Source organism: Gallus gallus, chromosome 3 (assembly GCF_016699485.2).
Source record: "Gallus gallus isolate bGalGal1 chromosome 3, bGalGal1.mat.broiler.GRCg7b, whole genome shotgun sequence".
NCBI lineage: Eukaryota > Metazoa > Chordata > Aves > Galliformes > Phasianidae > Gallus > Gallus gallus.
In genome coordinates, this window is record NC_052534.1 from 19,424,021 (window position 1) to 19,442,691 (window position 18,671).

The window sequence follows — 18,671 nt, forward strand, 5'->3', positions numbered from 1 at the left end:
AAAGCACGGGGGTAATTCAGGAGGTTAATTCAGAACGCTCACAACTGAATGTATTGAAATTGTGCTCCTAAGTCCATCCATCTTTGGAAAGAGGGCATTCACTTAGAAGGATCACTGTGTACACAGAGGCAGAGTAAATGCTCTTCTCCATTTACTGATTTACTTCTGCTTACACGCTCATAATGATTACATTGTTTTTTTCTTATGTTACAAAAGTCATACGTGCAATTAGGTAGTATAGACCTGTGTTTAGAAGAGCATTTTTCTACACAATACATTGGTAGAGACACTTGAGTTTTCACTTTCTTCTGCAGTGTGCTGTTGTCACTCATGTTAGAAAGAGAGGGGCACTGATTACTCTTGTCTGTCTTTGGAGGGGTTTTTGACATGAATGGTGTAGCTGATATTCTTTGAAGGGCCGAAATACCATGCTTGTTTCCTTGCTAAACACATGCATATCATGGCTGCATCCTGTGACAACACACATGACAACGGACAATAGATTACCAGTGTTTTTGTTTGTTTGTTTGTTTTTTAAATAAGTGCAAATAATGGCTGTTCATGGAAAAAATATTGGCCTTTAAGTGATTAATGCTATTCAGTCTAACAATTATTTAGGATTGACATAGTATGTCTGGGTGATATATAATACTTTGCCACTGTGGGTAAGGGGTCAAACTGAAAAATCTAACAACCCCTACCCCTCACAGTCTTAAGCTTTATAAAGATAATGAAATTCAAGTAAATGAGTTTGACCAATTGGGCTAATGACCACAAAAAATGGAGGAGTCTCCTGGGAGGAGGTACCAACAGCACTTCCAAAAAACTTATCCAAACATTATATAGGGCATTTTACAGACCAAAGTAATTGTTTATGATCTCTGTTTTGCAGCCGGAAAAAAAATATGTAATGAAACATTTCAAAACATGACTTGGCCAAATTGAGCAGTGGAATTTAATCTTCTACAATATGAATTCAGTTGCCAAGTGCTCACTAGGCAATTTTTTTTAAGGTCCACAGTAACTGAGATATGAAAAGTCACTGCAAACAGCACATCTGAGGAACATTCTCATTTCCCCAGTCACACTGAGATCTCTTATTTAATACTTTCTATCTATTAGGATCTATTAGTATAGTGTTGGTGGGACTGCTAATTATATTCTAAAGGTTTGACTTATGAATTGGTATCAAAATAAATTGAAGTTATTCACAGATAATGAGAAAGACTGGCAAATGTGTCCTGATGTGTAGTCATCACCAATGGTTCTCTGTAGTATGTGAATCCAAAACAATTATTACAACTTTTTTAATCTGTGAGGTTGAGATTTGAGTACTCCTTCTTGGAGTGGAGGGGCAGGTGCCAATCTCTTCTGGTGACAGAAACAGGACCCAAGGGAAAGGCATGGAGATGCGTCCAGGCAGGGTCAGGTTGGGGATTAGGAAACGGTTCTTCACCAGAAGGTGATGGGCATGGAACAGGCTGCCCAGGGCAGTGGTCCTGGCCCTGAGCTTCCAGAGATCAAGGATCATTTGGACAACCCCCTCAGACACAGGGTTAGAATTCTGGGCAGTGCTACGTGGAGCCAGGAGTTGGAATTGATGATCCTTGTGGATCTCTTCCAACTTGGAGATTCTATGATTCTATTTCTGAAGATGGACTGTTTCTGTGCTACTTATTATCTGCTTATTAGCATCTTGACATTTTTATCGCATGTTGTTCTGAAAATCAAAAATTAATATTTTTTTAGAGTAGAGCATAAGTTTTATTCATTTGATAGATTTTTTTATTTTTAAAAATGTTCTCATTTTATTAAAATCAAGAAATACCATGAGAAATTTTAGAAAGAAGTTCAGAAATGAAATACAGATTAAAATATGTCTAACATACTACCTGAGATAGGCTCGGACTCTGCATCCTCGAAACCAGCTCTGAATTTTGACAGCAGCTTTGTACACTATTTTTCTGTCTTCATCCACAGATCTGATAATACAAGAAGGAGTAGCAAGTTATAGTAATCATAGAAAACATAAGAAGTAATAATACTTGATAGCTTAACAACTTACTACCAAAACAGAAAACTCTTTCAAAATATTTCTTATTGTAGTTTATGATCCTTTTCGCTGGATTTTTGTACCCACAACTAAAATTATAAGTCCACATACTTCAATATTACTGCAGAAAGAATAATAATAACTTAGTTTAGCCATATAGCATAAAGATAACAGAGTTAGGTCTCTGGAAAAGAACTAGTGACTCAATAGGCTGCAACCAGTTTTAAAGGTTTTAAAATCAGCTAAATGAAATCGATATGTAAAAAAAAAAAGTAAACTATAAGGATTAGAAAATAATGGAAAAACACAACAAACTGCCTTAAAACAATGCATGAATGAGCCCAAATTATGATACAACTTAGTACAGATTTAAAATATTTTTAAAAGGATATGAAAACTAAACATCACTCTATGTTATTGCAACATTAAAATGACATAAGGTTTGCAAGAGTGTAAGTCTTATTCTCATACAGTACTGAATACCCGTGTTATATTATGTGCCTCTTCTGTTGGAGCTGAAAAATACCGATAATTCTTTATCAGTAAGTAGGCCTGAATTATTATAAAGCCCCCACAGCTGTGTATGAAATTGGGTAGCTACAGAGATATTAAATAAATTAACTATAGTCAATGTCATCATTGTAAATATCGCATGTTTACTAAGGATAAAGTTACTGGCAGATCATTGGTGTGTGCTGCAGGCCGGGAAGGAGGGAGCAAAAGGAAACAAAGGAGTAGAAAACATGCTGAGACTGCAAGATTGATTAGTTTAGATGCTAGAGGAACTGACGATGAAGTGAGGATATAGAGAAAGATGAAGAATTTGTTTTTAAGTGACATGAGAAGAAAGGTTATCTACAGAGATACTGGTCAGGCAGCTGAAGATGCAAGATAGACTTAGATGGAGAACTGATGACCTCAAAGAGATCTTCAAGAACCATTACCTGTCAAAGTCTCATGTTACATTAGGTAGTACAAGCAAAAAGCATGCAAAGAAATGGGGCAAGAAACACAAGCAAAGGGACCTCATCAGAAAGTTATTTAGTAATTCCAAGAGATAGTTCCTGCCTCCTTGTCTTCTTTCTGTGACTCTGTCTATAAGGAGAATAGTGATTGTGATAAAGCAAAAAGGCACATAAGGAATCTAAAAGAGACAAAGGTGAGTTTTCAGAGAGTTCAAGAAGAAATCATTACTGTGAGTTCCAGTGCAGAGGAGCTGGATCTTTTTTATTTAAGCAGATCAAGAATAGAGTTTTGAAGAGTCAAAAATACTTCCCAAATACTTTTTTTTTTTTTTAAGGTATATTAAAGGTCAAAATCTGACATACAGATATTACAGTATGTAAAAGTAGTTTCATGACAAAATAAGTGCACTAACATATCCTGTATATTCTAATGCTCAGTGTGAGAAAGTGCAGACTTAATGCTTCTTTGCATTGTGTTATGATTGGGCAAGTCCTTCCCTAGGAAGGTGCTTTCCCTAAGAAGGTAGACAGTTTAGGAGACCCCATACTCTGACACAAAATGGAGTTCTGGATAAAGAATGACAGGAACATCATTAAGATCAGAAGAACAGCCAGGTTAAATCGATTGCTGGTCTAACCACAGTCAACAGGTGGGACATTACAGCCATCAGCCTGCCCTGATCTTTAATTGAACAGATGCAGAGTCCTCAAACAGGAAATGCATTCTGAAAGGTAAAGGTTTTCTCATTTGGGATTTACTTTCAGGCACTTCAATTACTGCATTCTGCCTGCAGCAGCAATTTCTAGCAAGAATACATATTTCTCACCAGGGTCTCATTAAGTCAAGTTGCTCTGATGTTTCTGCATTGTTCTACATGTTCTACAAAGTTCTGCTTTTAGGTTTTGACAGATAAGTAAAGAAAGACGTATATATATATATTTGTTGTTGTTGTTTTAAAATCTGTTTGATACACATAGACCTAAACCCTTCAGGCTTTACTCCTGGAGGTACTTGGAAACAGCACAATTAATACGGAAAAACAACCCAACAAACTGAGTACTTTTCAATCTATACTCTTCTGCACTCACTTTCTGATGCCTTAGATAAAGTTAAGTCCTTGGGGAACCTGATACTTCATGGCAGAATATGGACTTCACAAAGTTCTTTTTAAAACACCACTGATTTCTGTATGAATATCATTCAACCATGTGGATAGTGAATGAACACACAGGTTACACACACTGGTACTCAGAGCATCCCAGATTTGGCAATTTTAACAGATCCATTATTGTAAGTAGAATAGTTCTGCAGTGGAAATGAAAGCTGTTGTTTCACTTTGCACAAAATACTTCAAAGACTACTGCAACATTGGCATACTTCAATGCCCAAACTTTATGTGTTACATTTAAAAGTTAAGCAAAAGATCTTTTCATTTATGTAGCATTCCACATCTTTATATCCTTCATTCACTGGGCTCAGCTGAACAACCATTCTCAAGTGAGCTTAAGTATACTGAAGCAAAATGCTGAGAGGAGTCCTAAGCAGGCTGATTTAGTGGTTGGCAACCCTACCCATGGCAGGAGGGCTGGAGCTTGGTCTATAAGATCCCTTCCAACCCAAACGACTCTATGATTCCATAAGAGAAGGTCATATAGCCAACTGCTGTGTGTACAGCTGCAACAGTATGAACTAAAGTTCAGCAAAAGAACAAGTATCAGAACACTTTATATGCAGGCAGAACTTCAACTCTTAACTTTTAGTAATGTTACAGTTGTGTTATTGATGGTAATGGTGTTGTAATTGCTTTCTGAAAGAAAAGCTGCATTAAATAGTGAAGAAAAAGTAAAACAACTATCCTAAATATGTGAGTTTTAATCTTACCCATGCACTAATAAATACAGTGCATTTGGGTTTACAATACAAATTCACAGAGTAATAAAATAGGTCTTAAATAAAATAGGTCTTAAAACATCTTATTTCCTAAAACGTAATCCATTATGAGTTGTCTGCTGCTGCCTTTGCTGTCATAAAACCCCTTAGAATCCCTGGGCCAAGGGGATGGCAACAGGTGGCCTGGGCAGATGGTGCTCTGTCCCAGGACATCCCAGCAAAGGAGGTGTCTCCTTCCTTTGACGGAGAAGCATAAAACCTGTTCTGGGTGCTGCAGAGGACAGACATCCAGAACCAAAAGATCAAGGACCAAAGTCAAACTGCATGATCTGGCACAGCAACAAGGCGCACTTTCAAACACCGAGGATCTCAACCATCAGCTGTCTCAACGACTGAGGGACTTTCAGATGCTTAAAGTGAGTAAATAAATAGGTAGGTAAGTAATTAAATAAATAAACAAAGTGGAACCTTTCAGCAGCGCAAGCTAAACATCGAGTAAAAGTCACACTTCTGACCCAGGAGAGCACGGATCCTCGCAGCTTCAGCACTTCACGTGAGGCTCTCCCGATGCCAGTTTTCCCACAAAATTATCGTGGGGGATGAGAAGGACGGTGACTATTTCCACCTCCTAACCGGGCACTTCAGGGAACCTGCTGCTCGCTTTCCTCAGACCCTCTGGCAGCACGGAAGGGGACAGTAACGCCCGCCGCTTTGGGCGGGAACAACCGCCATCTCGCAGCCGGGGAAGGACGGGGCTGGCAGCGGTACAGCCGGCCCTAGCCCAGCACCAGGATGCACAGCCCATCCCTCCGGGATTACCTGTTCTTGAGGAAATACTCCTCCCGCAGCCGCGAGAGCCTCGTTTCCAGCCGAACCAGCGCAGCCATGCTCCCCCCGCCCTTCCGACGCCACAGCCGCCATGGCAACGGGGCCGCACCACTCTGAGAGTTCGCGGGGGGGAGAGGCGTATCCCGCGGCCCTAGCAGCAAGGAGCGGAGGGCGCGAGGGCGGCGGGAGCGCTGCGGCGCGGGAGCCGCGAGGAACTGTAAGCAGGGCGCGGGGTGCAGGAGGGCGCGTGCGGCGGTGCTGATGGTGAGAGGGAGAGGCGAGATGGTCGCGGCCGCCTTCCTGCCGGAGCCGCGGCCGTTTCCGGGCTCTCATCATGGGGGACTGAGGAGCAGCGCCGGTCGTCCGTGTCCTCCCCGTCCGATCCTTCACGCCAGCCTCCGACCCCCGTGGCGGCTCCCCTCGGCTCAGTCTCTGCGAAGCGGCGCCAGCCTCCCTGGGGAGCGGCCGGGGCAGGCGCCAGGTTCATGTTCCGGGTCGCCGAGCCCAACCCGACCCGAGCTCCGGCGGCGAGGAAGAGCTGGTGAGGCCGGGCCGCGGGCGGCGGGGCCGCCGCTTGGGTGGGAGGGGAAGCGCCGAGGGAGCGCCGTCGCCGTGCCGGGTATGGGGCTCAGTGCTGGGAGTGAGATGCCCCGGGCTCGGCCTGTGCCCATACTCTGCGGGGTTTTGTTTTTCACCGCAGTACACCTGCCGAACGCCTCACCTCTTGGTATAGGCTGCGGAGATGTCCAGCGAGGTGTGACTGCTGTTCTGGGGCCGTGTTGATTCAAACCGAGAATCAACAAGTGTGGCTTTGGCCAGTGGCCAACGGAAGCATAGCAGGTGCAGCTACAATGCGGTTCCAGGGTTGATTGTTTCCAAATTCTAGGGCAGCACAGGGCAACAAAAGGCAGCAAAGCTGGTGACAGGTCTGGAGCACAAATCTTTTGGGGAGCAGCTGAAGGAACTGGGATTGTTTAGTCTGGAGAAGTGGATGGTCAGAGAGGCCTTATTGCTCTCTACAACTGCCTGAAAGGAGGTCATGGCAAGGTGCGGGTTGGCCTCTTCTGCTGGGTAGCAGCTACAGGACAAGAGGGAATGCCTTCAAGTTGCACCAGGGGAGGTTCAGGTTGGATATTAGGAAATATTTCTTCTCAAAAAGGAGCAGTAAAGCAGTGGCACAGGCTGCTTAGTGAGGTGGTGGAGTCACCATCCCTGGAGGTGTTCAAGAAATGTGTGGATGTGACGCTGAGAGACGTGAGCATGGTTGGGATGGTTGGAGTAGGTGATCTTAGTGATCCTTCCACCTTAATGATTCTCTGAATCTTTATTAGCACAGTGACTCCAAAGGTTTTATTACATCTCTAGTTGGACTATGGACAATGCTAACACAGTAGCAGAAGATGGAAGAGCGAGTTTTATTTACAGGCAATGGAGATTAAAAGGCCATTTGTGGGGAGCCCTGATGAATGTGAGGCATCCCAGTTTTGGAAACCAGGTTTCATTTCCTTCACAACCAGCTGGTTTTAATTGCCCGCACACTAGTTTTAGTATTTCATGTATAACTTGTAGGGAACTTACAGTTGATTTCATTTTCACTAATAGAAGTAGAGAGGTGTATGATGAATTGCTTTTGTTATTTGGTTTGTTGATTTTGTTTATTTTTCTTGAATGTTGATGATGATTCCAGGCCTGGCTTGAGGCCTTGCTACTTTTTCTAGAGAGAGTTTCCGTATAGAAACATCTGCAGGTAGAGTTCCCAGATCTTTAACAAATTTGCTCTTATCATTGTCTTTGTTTCTTATAGGGGCATGGGGGAGAGGAGGAAGATGGCTTTAGTACTTTTTTTTTTTTATGTAGCAAACTCCTCCACTTCATTTGATAGCATCACTGTTTTCCTGTGGGTATTTTCATGGCTTCTCATATTTTTATATAAGAGAAGACTTTCTAACTAGGATTGTATTTGCCTAGATAGCACATAATTCTAGAAAACTTATGACTAGCGATATTAGCATTTGTATTTGCCTACTCTAACTTCTGTTGATGTGGTTCATAACACTTCAGAGAATGAGGTGTGCTTTTCTGGCAGAACTATACTTATTTTATTGCTCATGCTGCATATAGCAGAAACATGGCTTAAGACCTCCTTAACTTGTATCTTTACTATGAGAAAGTTTTCATTATAGAGTTAACTTGTCATTTGTCTTCAAGTTTTAGTATTTTCTGTCTGTGTAAAGTAATTTAGTTCCTGAGGCTTTAAAATCAATGTTCAGCAAAACAGGCTATGGGATTTTGACATCTACTCCTGTCATTGTCCTCAGACAGCGATGATTTTGCTTGTCCAAATACACTGCCCAGAGAAATTCAGTAGTGAGAGAGTTATTGATGTCTTGCAATTTATAGGACTGGTAGTTCAGTAGTTCTGAAGGGAGATCCATTAAAAATTCTAACAGTCCCTCAGAGTTGCACTTTTCTTATCCTTGCTCTGGAAGCTGTCATTTAAAAGAAGCCTTTTTGATTGAAATGCAGCAAAGTATTTTTCGATGCTAGAAAATAAAGAACTTGATCTTAGTAAAAATGTTAAGGCACTAAAAAAGCTGATGATTTCTGAACTGTTGTAGAGCAGAATTGTTCACTTTAGTATATCTACTCTGAAGCCAAACGTTTTTCATTTTTTCCTACGAGTACCTATGGCAACTCAGGAATAGTTTGCAATTTGGATACTTCCTGGGCACTCTGATTCTTCAAGCGATGACTTTGATGGTACAGCAAATTATCACCATCTGACAGTTCATGTGATTCTCCACCTTGACAATTAATTAATGAAGTCATACATCTGAAAAGGGCAAGCATATCAGTAAATGGCAGCAATAGTATTACAAGAATTGCTACCTCTCATGATAAATTGCCCCAAATCTCATTTCTGGCTGACCAATTCATTTGTGTTAGAGCGTTATTAAATGTCAGCATCTTTCTGACTGAATACCATTGCTCAGTACTGAATACTTCTTCACTGTTAAATATGAGTGGAGAGTTTTGTTTAAAAGGCTTGACAGTATTTGTTGTTGCTCCTTCTTAGGTAAATTGCAATTGAAGGAAAGCCAGAGGAAATAGTTACAGATTTGTTTGGCCTAAATTTCTAGGGGGACCAGCAGCATAATCAGCTGATGAAATTCCATCATGCCTTGTATACTAATAACTTTCTCTTATATAGGTCAAATGTAGGGGAATTCCTAAACCATGCCTAAAGTATTTTCTCAAATGCAGAGTCGGGACTGAGACTGGACTTTAATGTATAAGTTGAGGAATAAAATGTTGTTTGTACAGATAATCATCTAGAAGCTATGCTTTTGATATCAAAGCTAGTTCATTCAAAATTCCAGCAAGTGTAGTAGGTGTACATCTATAACTGTAGAACCGTGACTTAAGTAAAATTTCCTTTTTTTGAGGCTCTTCTGCACTTCTGCTTGTTCATGAAACTGATTTATATATGCACACACATCTTCCTCCAGAAAGAGAGTTTCCCTACCTCAAAGGTGAACTATAGCCTGGGATTTGGGGCTTGTTTTTTCCTTTTTCAGACATAGATAGACACACAGATTGTGTGTCAGCACAGTATCCTGACTTGTCTCAAGAGTCCTTGATTCTTATACCTGTTCACATTGTCTTATGTGAAACTCAAAATAATTGTTTTCTGAGGCATAATTTTTGTAAGTTTGTTCTGACGCTTTCAGATTTTAAAGAATTCATTAAAATGAAAGTTACATTTGTATGGAGTTTTCCTTGGAGTTTCCTTGGCATGTCAATTTTACTCTGAATTTCTTGGCTCTTGATCTTCACAGGAAGCACTGGGCCAGGTACTTAGGAGTAGTACAGGGATTCTGTGTTGCTTAAGTGCTAGCTGCTATGACTGTAATGGTTATTGGTACAGGACTGGAATGCATTTGGGTCATTGTGTAACTTTTGCAAACCTGTTTGTGCTGTGGAGAACACGTAAAGATGTAGCTAGGTGCAGATATGGAACTGGATGCTCAGGGTCTTCCTGTTGGGGATGGCCACTTGATGGCTGAGGAGTTTAAATAATGGATGCCCAACTTCTGTTTCTTCTATATACAATAAATTTATATACCATAAAATATAACAGTTATTTCCTTGCCTACTATGGTATCTTCTTAGCTGTTTAGTATTTTAAACTTAGTTATGTTGCTCTGATATGATTTCTACTTCATGCTTATCCCTAGAGCAGAGAGAGTTCTTTGGAATCAGTAAATTCTCTTGGCAGGGCAGTGAGATTTTTTCATCTGTTGCATCCTCCCAGAAGCTCACATCTGTTCACTCCAAATTTCAGCTTTATGCAGCATTGACATAGTCTTAAAACCGCTGTTTTGAAAAAAATAAATTCCAAGGTGGAAAAAGGCTTGATTTAATACCTGTTTGCAGATAAAGGTGCAGTGTGAATACAACCATGTTACAAGACAGCAAGGAATCCGTGTGAGACAAGATTACATAAGTCTGGTTTTATAAACCCAATGTGCAAGGGAGCACTTGATTTTCTTGTGCATTTAGCTTGTGATCAAGGTTGATTGTGAAGGCAGCAAAAATCATGGATCTGAGGAAACTGCTTTTCTTTGGATTTGTTATCAATGGATACTTTTCAGAATTGATGAGACAGATATGGCATAACTTCTGCTGCAAGGAACACTTTGTCTATTTAACAGAAAAATCTATAGAACTAGAAAGTAAATGTAAGTACAGCTGTCAGTAGAAGATGTAACTTTTTCTTAAGAGATGTGCAACTGTATTAGCTCTCCTGTCAGTGTGTTAAATGTTTGTTACATGTTTCATGAACAGCCAGAGCTCTACATTATGTGTTTTAGGCCGGAAGTGAACAGGAAATATTATAGTTGATTTGTATTGCAAAAACAAGTGCTTAGTGTGCCTAATGGAATAAATAGTATTACTTCTATTAGTAGTTTCTATACTGAATATTAATGCTATAAGTGAACTGTTTCAAGTGTTTTGGAGTAGGTAAAAGCAGTTACATTGTTTCCTGCAACCAGAACTTTTATCGTCTGCTTTCCTAAGGGTAGAGAAGAAATCGCTCAGCCTTTAGTGAACTACAAGAAAATTGCTAAAGATAATTGTAAAGATCAGTATATATTTGCAAGGTATATTTTCTTACAGTAAAATAGAATCTTCTCCTAGTGAGGACATTACTGTTTATTGCTAACTATTGGCTGTTGCTGTAACAGCATTTTTATAGCCTGCTGTGAGTCATGCTAAACTACAGCTCAACTTAATATTTTATCTATCACAGTATGTTGTTCTGTGTTCCTTATTGCAGTCTTTGAAATTTCTTGTCTTAGAGAATACAGTTGAGACTCACATGTAATGTCTTTAATACTTTTTTGTCTGACTCCCATTATCACAGTTGTTTCTCAACCTATTTCAAACGCAAATATTTTTGTTACAGTGATGATTAAAGTATACTACATGATCAATGCACAAAGCTGGGTTTGCCTGATAAAGTAGTAGCCATATGTTCTTTAATTTTAGAACAGTTGAACAAAAATCTGCTTTTGTCTGATTGTCGATGCCAGTGAGATCATAGCAAGAGAAAGGGGAGCTCCAATAACATTGGAGAGATTTCTTGTTTTCTTCAGAAGTAAAGTTTTAGTGTGAGCCACTGACACATTGAAAGTGCAGTGAGGTTAAAAAGCTGAAGTACAATGCACTGTGGTAAAATCTACTACAAGAGAAAAAAAAGCAAACCCACCCCATGCAGTAAGAGAAGCTTCAGGAACCAAAGGCAGGAATTAGTTTTAAATCATAGTAATGCTGCATACTTAAAAGTCAATTCTAGATTAATTGACTTTCACTTCTCTCCCTGAGTTTTCAGATAATTATCGCTTCATTTGAAACACTTTTTCTGCTATGTTGTTTCTCCTACTTTTGAGACTGCTTTTGAATGATTATGGAGATTTTGATTCTTGGGAACCAAATGGATTAAAGAGAGTTGTAGAGAGTTTGATTCTTGGGAACACAAGGATTAAAAACAGTTGTAGCAGTCTTCCAAAGCTGTTTCATTTCTCACAGGATAATGCAAAGATTCTCTTGTACTAAGAGACAAAGAAAATGTTAGGTTAAGTGAGAGTAATGGGACTAGAGATTATAGCAGGTTAGAAAAAGATACAAAGAATAAATGCAATTGACAGAGTAGTTTCAGGAATTCAAAATGATCTTGTGTTTTTAGCACTGCTTTTGGTGAGCTTGCTATTGAAATTTTAAGTATTTGTGAAAACTGTGTAAAAGGAAAATGTATTATTTCTTTAGGTAAGAGTTTTCATGACCAACTTGGATTTGTTCTTAAGCATACTCATCAGTCCCTCTGATATTTAACATTTGTGTGCTTTAGTGTTCCTGACTATTCAGTTATTACTGTCGTAAGCATCTTTAACTTCAGAGTTTGTGGTGAATGAGGGAACTTACATGCTATGTGTACAGTATTTCTCAATGTCTGCAGCTCTGCTGATGTGGATAGATAGCTACTTATTAATTCTGTCATTAAGTTGTATTACAAAACCAAGAATCTTGCTTTTAAACACTGTATAATACTTAGAGTCCTTCATATTAATCAACTGACATAGTGGAGTGAAGGGCATGAATATTCTTCTTGGCTTTATGTCAACAAAAATCATCCCCCTATATATTGGTGTGGAAACCTGTTCACTGTATTTACAGAGAAGGATCACTGCCTTCAGAGCAGGATTAGAGTTCAGCAGTCTGTTGTTTTCCTTTTGTAGGTGTGTATGGGTGAAGTTACCAAAGTGTGCTGAGTTAGGTGTGCTAAATGCTAGAGAAACTTGAGGAGGGAGGAGTGAAACATTTAAAAGGCAAAGTCAGTAATCGGACACTGTGATTAGGCATCCCTTTTCTTACACAAGTGTGTGACTCTATTGATGCTAGTGCCTCGACACGGTGGGAAACTTTGCGTTTAATACTCTGGAATTACTTTCAGCAGGGTATTCTCCCTACTTACTATCACCTCCCTGAATTATTTGGAAAGATGGAATTAGTCACTATTTAAAAAAAAAATAATAAAATCAAAGGATAACTGTCTTAATTTTGGCATCTAATTATCATCAAGACATAATTAACCTTAAAATATTTTATCCCAGTGACAACTTTTAAACAGAACTCTCTAGTGCACTACCAGGGAAGAATATTATGTATTCGGTTTCCATTCATAACACCAAAAGATGCTCCCAGCTTGCAGTTTAAGTTCTTACTATGGTGGTGCCATCACCAAGTACAATCCTTGAAAGTCATGAAAATATGATGAGATAAAAAAAGCAAGTAGAGAGAAAAGATATTGCTCTTGCCTCCAGAACAGAAAATCAAAAAGGTAACTTTGAAAAGGAGAATAAACCGATGTAAGTTCTGTAGAACTGACTGGGAAGGATTTGGATCTCAGCAGAAATACAACAGCATTTGTAGAGTAGGCAATAGGAATACATTGCCTAAAGTGACTAAAATGATCTTCTTATATAAAATTGTTAATAGTTGTTTTAGATTCATTTATCTTTTTTTTTTTTTTTTCCTCTTGGAAAATATAGGCATTTCAGTAGGACTATGGAGGAGCTGGTTCACGACCTAGTCTCAGCACTGGAAGAAAGTTCAGAGCAAGCCAGAGGAGGTTTTGCTGATACTGGAGATCATTCTCGAAGTGTCTCTTGTCTTCTGAAGCGACAGGCAAGAAAAAGGAGAGGACGAAAAAGGCGTTCATTTACCACCCATCATCCCTGGGAGACTGGTCACTGTTTAAGTGAAGGTTCTGATTCCAGTTTAGAAGAATCAAGCAAAGATTACAGGGAGAATCATACTAACAAGAAAGACCACAGTGACTCTGATGACCAGTTGTTGATTGCTAAACGCAGGCCTTCCTCAAACTTAAATAACATTAGAGGCAAAAGACCTCTATGGCATGAACCAGATTTGGCTGTGGACAATTTAGGAAACAGAACTTTGCGCAGGAGAAGAAAGGTGAAACGGATGGCAATAGATCTGCCATCCGAAGTTTCTAATGCACTGACAATAACTCAGCATCAGGATAGCAGAGATCAAGAAATGGACAATGACAATAAATCATACCAACATCAGGAGTTTTCTAAGAGCAAAGTGAAGAAGAGAAAAGTAGCTGCAGTTCGACAAGGACCGGAAATCTTGGATGAAGGAGTAGTAATAGAAAATGAAGAAATGAACCAAGCAAATAAGGACAAAATGGAGTATGAGGAGCAAAAGGGCTCAGATGAGAACATGAGCGACAGGTTATTTTTTTTCTTTTTACAGAAGCTTTAGATAATACTGGTTTGCTTATGTTTCTATTAGTAGTATTTGAAATATTTGTGCCCTTTTCCTTTCATTTAAAGTTAAATTGCTTGTACAAGTGGCATCTGTTTAACAAGTAAATTTAGGGTTGGTTGATTGTTTTTGGTTTTTTTCTTGTTTTTTTTCTTGGTTTTTTTTTTTTTTTGACAAAAATTTGCAGTTTTTTAATATAAACTGAGCTGAATTGATCAGGTTAACAGAATCCAGCATAAAATAGTCAAGTAGCAGAGGAGTAACAAAGCAATAGTACATCATAATTGTTTCAAGGTTAGCAATGACAGAATATAGAAATGTCCTGTTTGGTTTTTTTTCTGAGTATTTCAACTGGAAACGGTTCTCAGATGCTCTCACAGGCAAAAAATAAGATTTTTCCTAATTTCTAGACATTTATGCTTTGGTTGTTATCTCTTCATCAGAAAGGCCGTCAGTATTTAGGTTTATCTTTTAGACAGCGTGTTCTTCTGTGTCATGGGCATAAAAAGTCTGCAGGTTGCTAAGGATATACATCATCTATGAAATGCATAAACCAATTTACAGTTCAGAAACACCTGAGCTTGCCATCAGAAAAATGGAGGAATGATGACCCTTTGGCAGTACACCTCATCCATCCATTCCAGACAGCAGGCATACTACAATGGTAATTGTTTTGAAAGTACTATTTTGACAACACAGTAAGGTGTAAGTCATTTTTCCACCATACACGAGGGACTTTACCTGTGGGGCCTGGTAAGCCTGATTATGTTTATCCCGTGTGTCTGGATCTCAATACAGAACTGTCAACAAGAAAGACTCCTATTAGAACACATAACTCTGATCAGTTGCTTGACAGAACTACTGTCACTGTTTGGTTCTGTTTTTTGTTTGATTTTTTTTTTTTTTTTCCTAGACATTTTATCTACAAGCTGTTGAGCAGACAGATTGGTTACAGTAATAATACCAGTATTGATAAGTGACTAACTCCAATTATTGTCTGAAAAGTTATTTGAATTGTTTAATTACATGATGGCATTGTCTCTCATCAGCAGATCATAAACAGTTGAAAAAGCAATGTGAATCTTGACTTCTAAAAAGTGTTCCGTATGTCTCAGTTACTAGAACAGAAGCAGTACTACTTGGCAGCCAGTTTAGCTTCAGACATCTCACTTCTACATTGAAGTCGGAGGTATGTCTCATCAGGGAGCCTTTAGAACACTTCCCTCTTTGATTGAGGGAATTGGCCTCCCTCAGGATCAGTGTCTAAAGACAGATGATTAAAAATCTTTCTAGGAGAGAGGAACTGTTGCATGTTTCATGCTATGTGCATATATCACGCTTTTTTTAATTTTATTTTTAAAATATTTTCTTAATATTGATTCCTACTTTTTTTTTCTTTGAAGTTCGGGGTTCAGTTTTCTGGCTCTCAATGCCAGTATCTAAATGATTCGGGAGATGAATTCCTGTGCAGTTGGTTCTGAGCACCAGAAATGAGACTTCTGATCAGAGCCTGTCTTCCTTCTCCCCTTATCCTTAATGTCAATTTCAGACAAATTTGGTGATATACGGAGTTCTGGAAGATATTTTAATTCTATTTAAGCTTTGGGTTTTTTTTTTTTGTTGTTGTTGTTTGTTTGATTGTTGTTTTGTTTATTGCTATTTAAGTGACTAAAAAGAGAAGTCTGAACTGTTGCTTTGGAAAATGAGAGCAGTTCAACTGAGCCCTTTAATAGAGGAGATGCTTACCCAGCAGCGTGCCAGTTGGTGCTCAGTGACTGCTCCGTGACTGCTCAGTTTTTGGGACAAGATTAATTTGTAACCAAAAGGCAAGGGGACAGTTGGCTAGTAATGATGACTTAAGAGGATTATTTCCTTTTCCTTGTTTCCACAAATGTGTAATTAAAGCTTTGAAAGCTTTTTCAGTATTGCAGGTGTTCCTGCAAGTGTTTGCTTGCTATTTTTTATTGCTGAGGGGAATCTGTGACTTTTTGTTCATTGACTGCCGTGTTGCAATTTTCTCAGGCAGAGCTCCTGCCCTATCTATCTGTGGCCTGAGTATAATGAACACTGATTGCTGTGGGATATGGCAGTGTTGTATTGTTTGTAATTTAATGTTTTTTGTTGATATTTATTTTTAAACAAAGGAGGGGAAAAAGGCATTTTTGAAAGCTCCAAGTTGTTCTGTTGTTGTAAACTGGCTAGTCCTTCAGTAAGAATAATTGCACAATTAAAATGTCATATTTAAGAAAACAAACAAACAAAACCACAAACACACAGAAAAAACTCTGTTCCCAGGATAGGGAATAATAGGAAAATTTGGTGGGGGAAAAATGAAAGAAATACTAAGGCTGGAAGGATTTCCTACCTTTCATTTTAACAAAAATAAGTGGGCAGGAAGGATCCATGCAAAGGAGGTGTTTTTTCATTAGAGAGATGTATAATGTAAAATTGTATGCAACTAAATATAAGGCTAGTAAAGCTATCTGTGTTGTCATTAAATTGGTGATGATTGTTAGAGAAAAGTTACTAGCACTCACAGCATCAGAAGGCCTAAGTCTTGGTCTCCTTCATGAAAGATAGTTACAATATCAACACTTGTAATATGTCACCTTTCTTCTGCTTAGGACAACCGTGCAAATCAAGTGCTTGAGTCTCTGTTTTGTTTATATTACATAAAAGATGTATGTATAAGTTTTGCATATGTAGTAAGAATATATGTAAGCAGAACATGCAGCAATGATTAGGAGGACTTCATCTTCAAAGTTATGTGCATGAGAATAAAACAAGAAACTTCACGCTGCTTATTGACTCCTGATACCATTTTGTTTCACGTTGTGTTGGAATGATTTTAGGTAAGCAGAGAAATGTAAAAGGAACTTGTGGTTTGTTTACACACACAGCTTGTGTGTAATGTTGAGAGTAATTGTAGTATTTGCAGCTTTAATTTGAACGTATGGTGAACTGATTATTTTTTTTCCCCCAAATTGCTTTATGTTTCACTGTAAGTGAAACATCATTAACTTCTGGTGAGATTACTTCCTGCTTTACTCAACGGAAAGTAAACAAGTGATTTACAAAAATCCCTTCTAGGTGAAACTCACCAAATAGTGAGCTGTATTATTAAAAGAAAAGAGAATATTCTAAGTTTTTAGAGATGCATGGAGTATTTTTTTTATTTTTTTTAATATTTTATTTATTTATTTATTTGCAATATGTGTACAGTAAAGAATGAAGTTCATTGATGGATCTGTTGGGTTTTTTTTTGTCTTGTTTTTTTTGAGAGAGAGAACTTACATGCATAGTGTATACAGGTGTTCTGATTTTAATGTTCTGAAATTGTGGAGGAGTGATCTGTACCTTGTTTTCTTTTATTTGTTTCTTTCTTGGCATTGTGTTCATTTGGTGGTGTTACGAGCATTGACCATGCTAACTTTCTCAAGATAACCTTTATTTTTATATACTTGGCTACTAGTGCTTTAGATTTTTTTCTTTCTCAGTGAGACAGTAATATATTGTGAATCCTTAAGCAATGTATTTTGCAGATTATTTGCCAGTGAGATTTAGAAAGATAACTTGTATTTTTTTCAGATTCCCGTACTTCACATGCTGAAGGAAAGCATAGATTGTTTTTGATTGAGATTTTTCCTATTTTATTGAGCAGCAGTGTTTGAGAATCAGGCTGAAATGCATAGCATAAGAAAGGAGCAGCGAGCATTTGATGGAAGCACATAATAAAATGCATCAATTGTGTCAGCACCTCGTAGCAGTCACATCTGGCCTACTGTCAGGGTACCAATAGATTCCTGTGGTTTTATGTGCCAAAAATAATACTCTGTGGTTAATGGAACTGGGATATTTGCAGTTTGATTAAAAAAAAAAAAAAATCCTATTTTCTTTCTGATCTTTGTTGTGCTTAAGTTCCATCTGAGCACAGCCTTTTCTCCTTAACATTTTACGACTGAAAGATCAATTGTTCTTTTGATCTGTTTCTTTCTTTCTCTTATTACAGTGAATCCAGCAGTCTGAGCAGCAGTGATGCTGGTTTGTTTACCAACGATGAGGGAAGACAAGGTATTGAAACAATCTTTCCTTTCACCCCTCAAACAACCTCAGTTGAAATTCCACTAAGTGTTACAAGTTATTTCATGAGTTAATTACTGTTTGAATTGCTATTACTATTTTAAGGATCTGAAATAGAGCTTTCTTTCAGAGATTTGGAAATGTTATGAGAGGGTGTTCCAAACCCATGACTTAATTTAAAAAAAAAAACTTATTGATATTTTAAACCTATAAAAATATTTTGAAGATATTCTAATTATCTAAACTATTTTTTTAATTCTTTGAGTGCTCCACTTTTCTGACAAGACCATATGATCATAATACTGCCTTTCAGACTATTTTTAATCTGCTTTTTTTTCTTTTTTTTTTTCCCTAAGTTTCTGTATTTGTTTTTATCTGGAGATGACATTTACTAAACAACCACTCAATATTATCAGTCTGACTGACCACAGATTGTACCCTGTTTAAAGCCTGTCCTCTCTGAAGAACTTGCATTTAAATTAAAATGCAGTAAAGA

General features: G+C 38.4%; 2 protein-coding genes across 12 annotated transcripts in view; one reads left to right on the forward strand and one right to left on the reverse strand.

Annotated features, from left to right (window-relative positions):
- SPATA17 (spermatogenesis associated 17) overlaps positions 1-6,594 on the reverse strand; it is a 189,531-nt gene extending 182,937 nt beyond the window's left edge. For 5 of the 7 annotated variants that reach the window (XR_005858125.2, XR_005858126.2, XM_040697417.2 and 2 more), the window contains exons 1-2: positions 5,729-5,842; positions 1,893-1,982 (exon numbers count right to left, since the gene is read on the reverse strand). Coding sequence is in view for 3 of the 7 variants with exons in the window: in XM_040697417.2 (XP_040553351.1) it covers positions 1,893-1,982; positions 5,729-5,796 (158 nt within the window). In the remaining 4 variants the exon portion in view is untranslated. Of the gene's footprint in view, positions 1-1,892; positions 1,983-5,377; positions 5,843-6,458 lie in introns of those variants that run through there. The other 2 variants (XM_040697419.2, XM_040697420.2) reach the window with 2 other exon arrangements.
- The window catches only part of GPATCH2 (G-patch domain containing 2), a 103,919-nt gene continuing 90,314 nt past the window's right edge, over positions 5,067-18,671 (forward strand). For 2 of the 5 annotated variants that reach the window (NM_001031046.2, XM_015283656.3), the window contains exons 1-3: positions 6,049-6,278; positions 13,351-14,061; positions 18,105-18,166. In NM_001031046.2, the coding sequence (NP_001026217.1) occupies positions 6,223-6,278; positions 13,351-14,061; positions 18,105-18,166 (829 nt within the window). In that variant the 5' untranslated portion in view covers positions 6,049-6,222. Of the gene's footprint in view, positions 5,342-5,877; positions 5,955-6,048; positions 6,357-13,350; positions 14,062-18,104; positions 18,167-18,671 lie in introns of those variants that run through there. The other 3 variants (XM_040697051.2, XM_015283655.4, XM_046938773.1) reach the window with 3 other exon arrangements.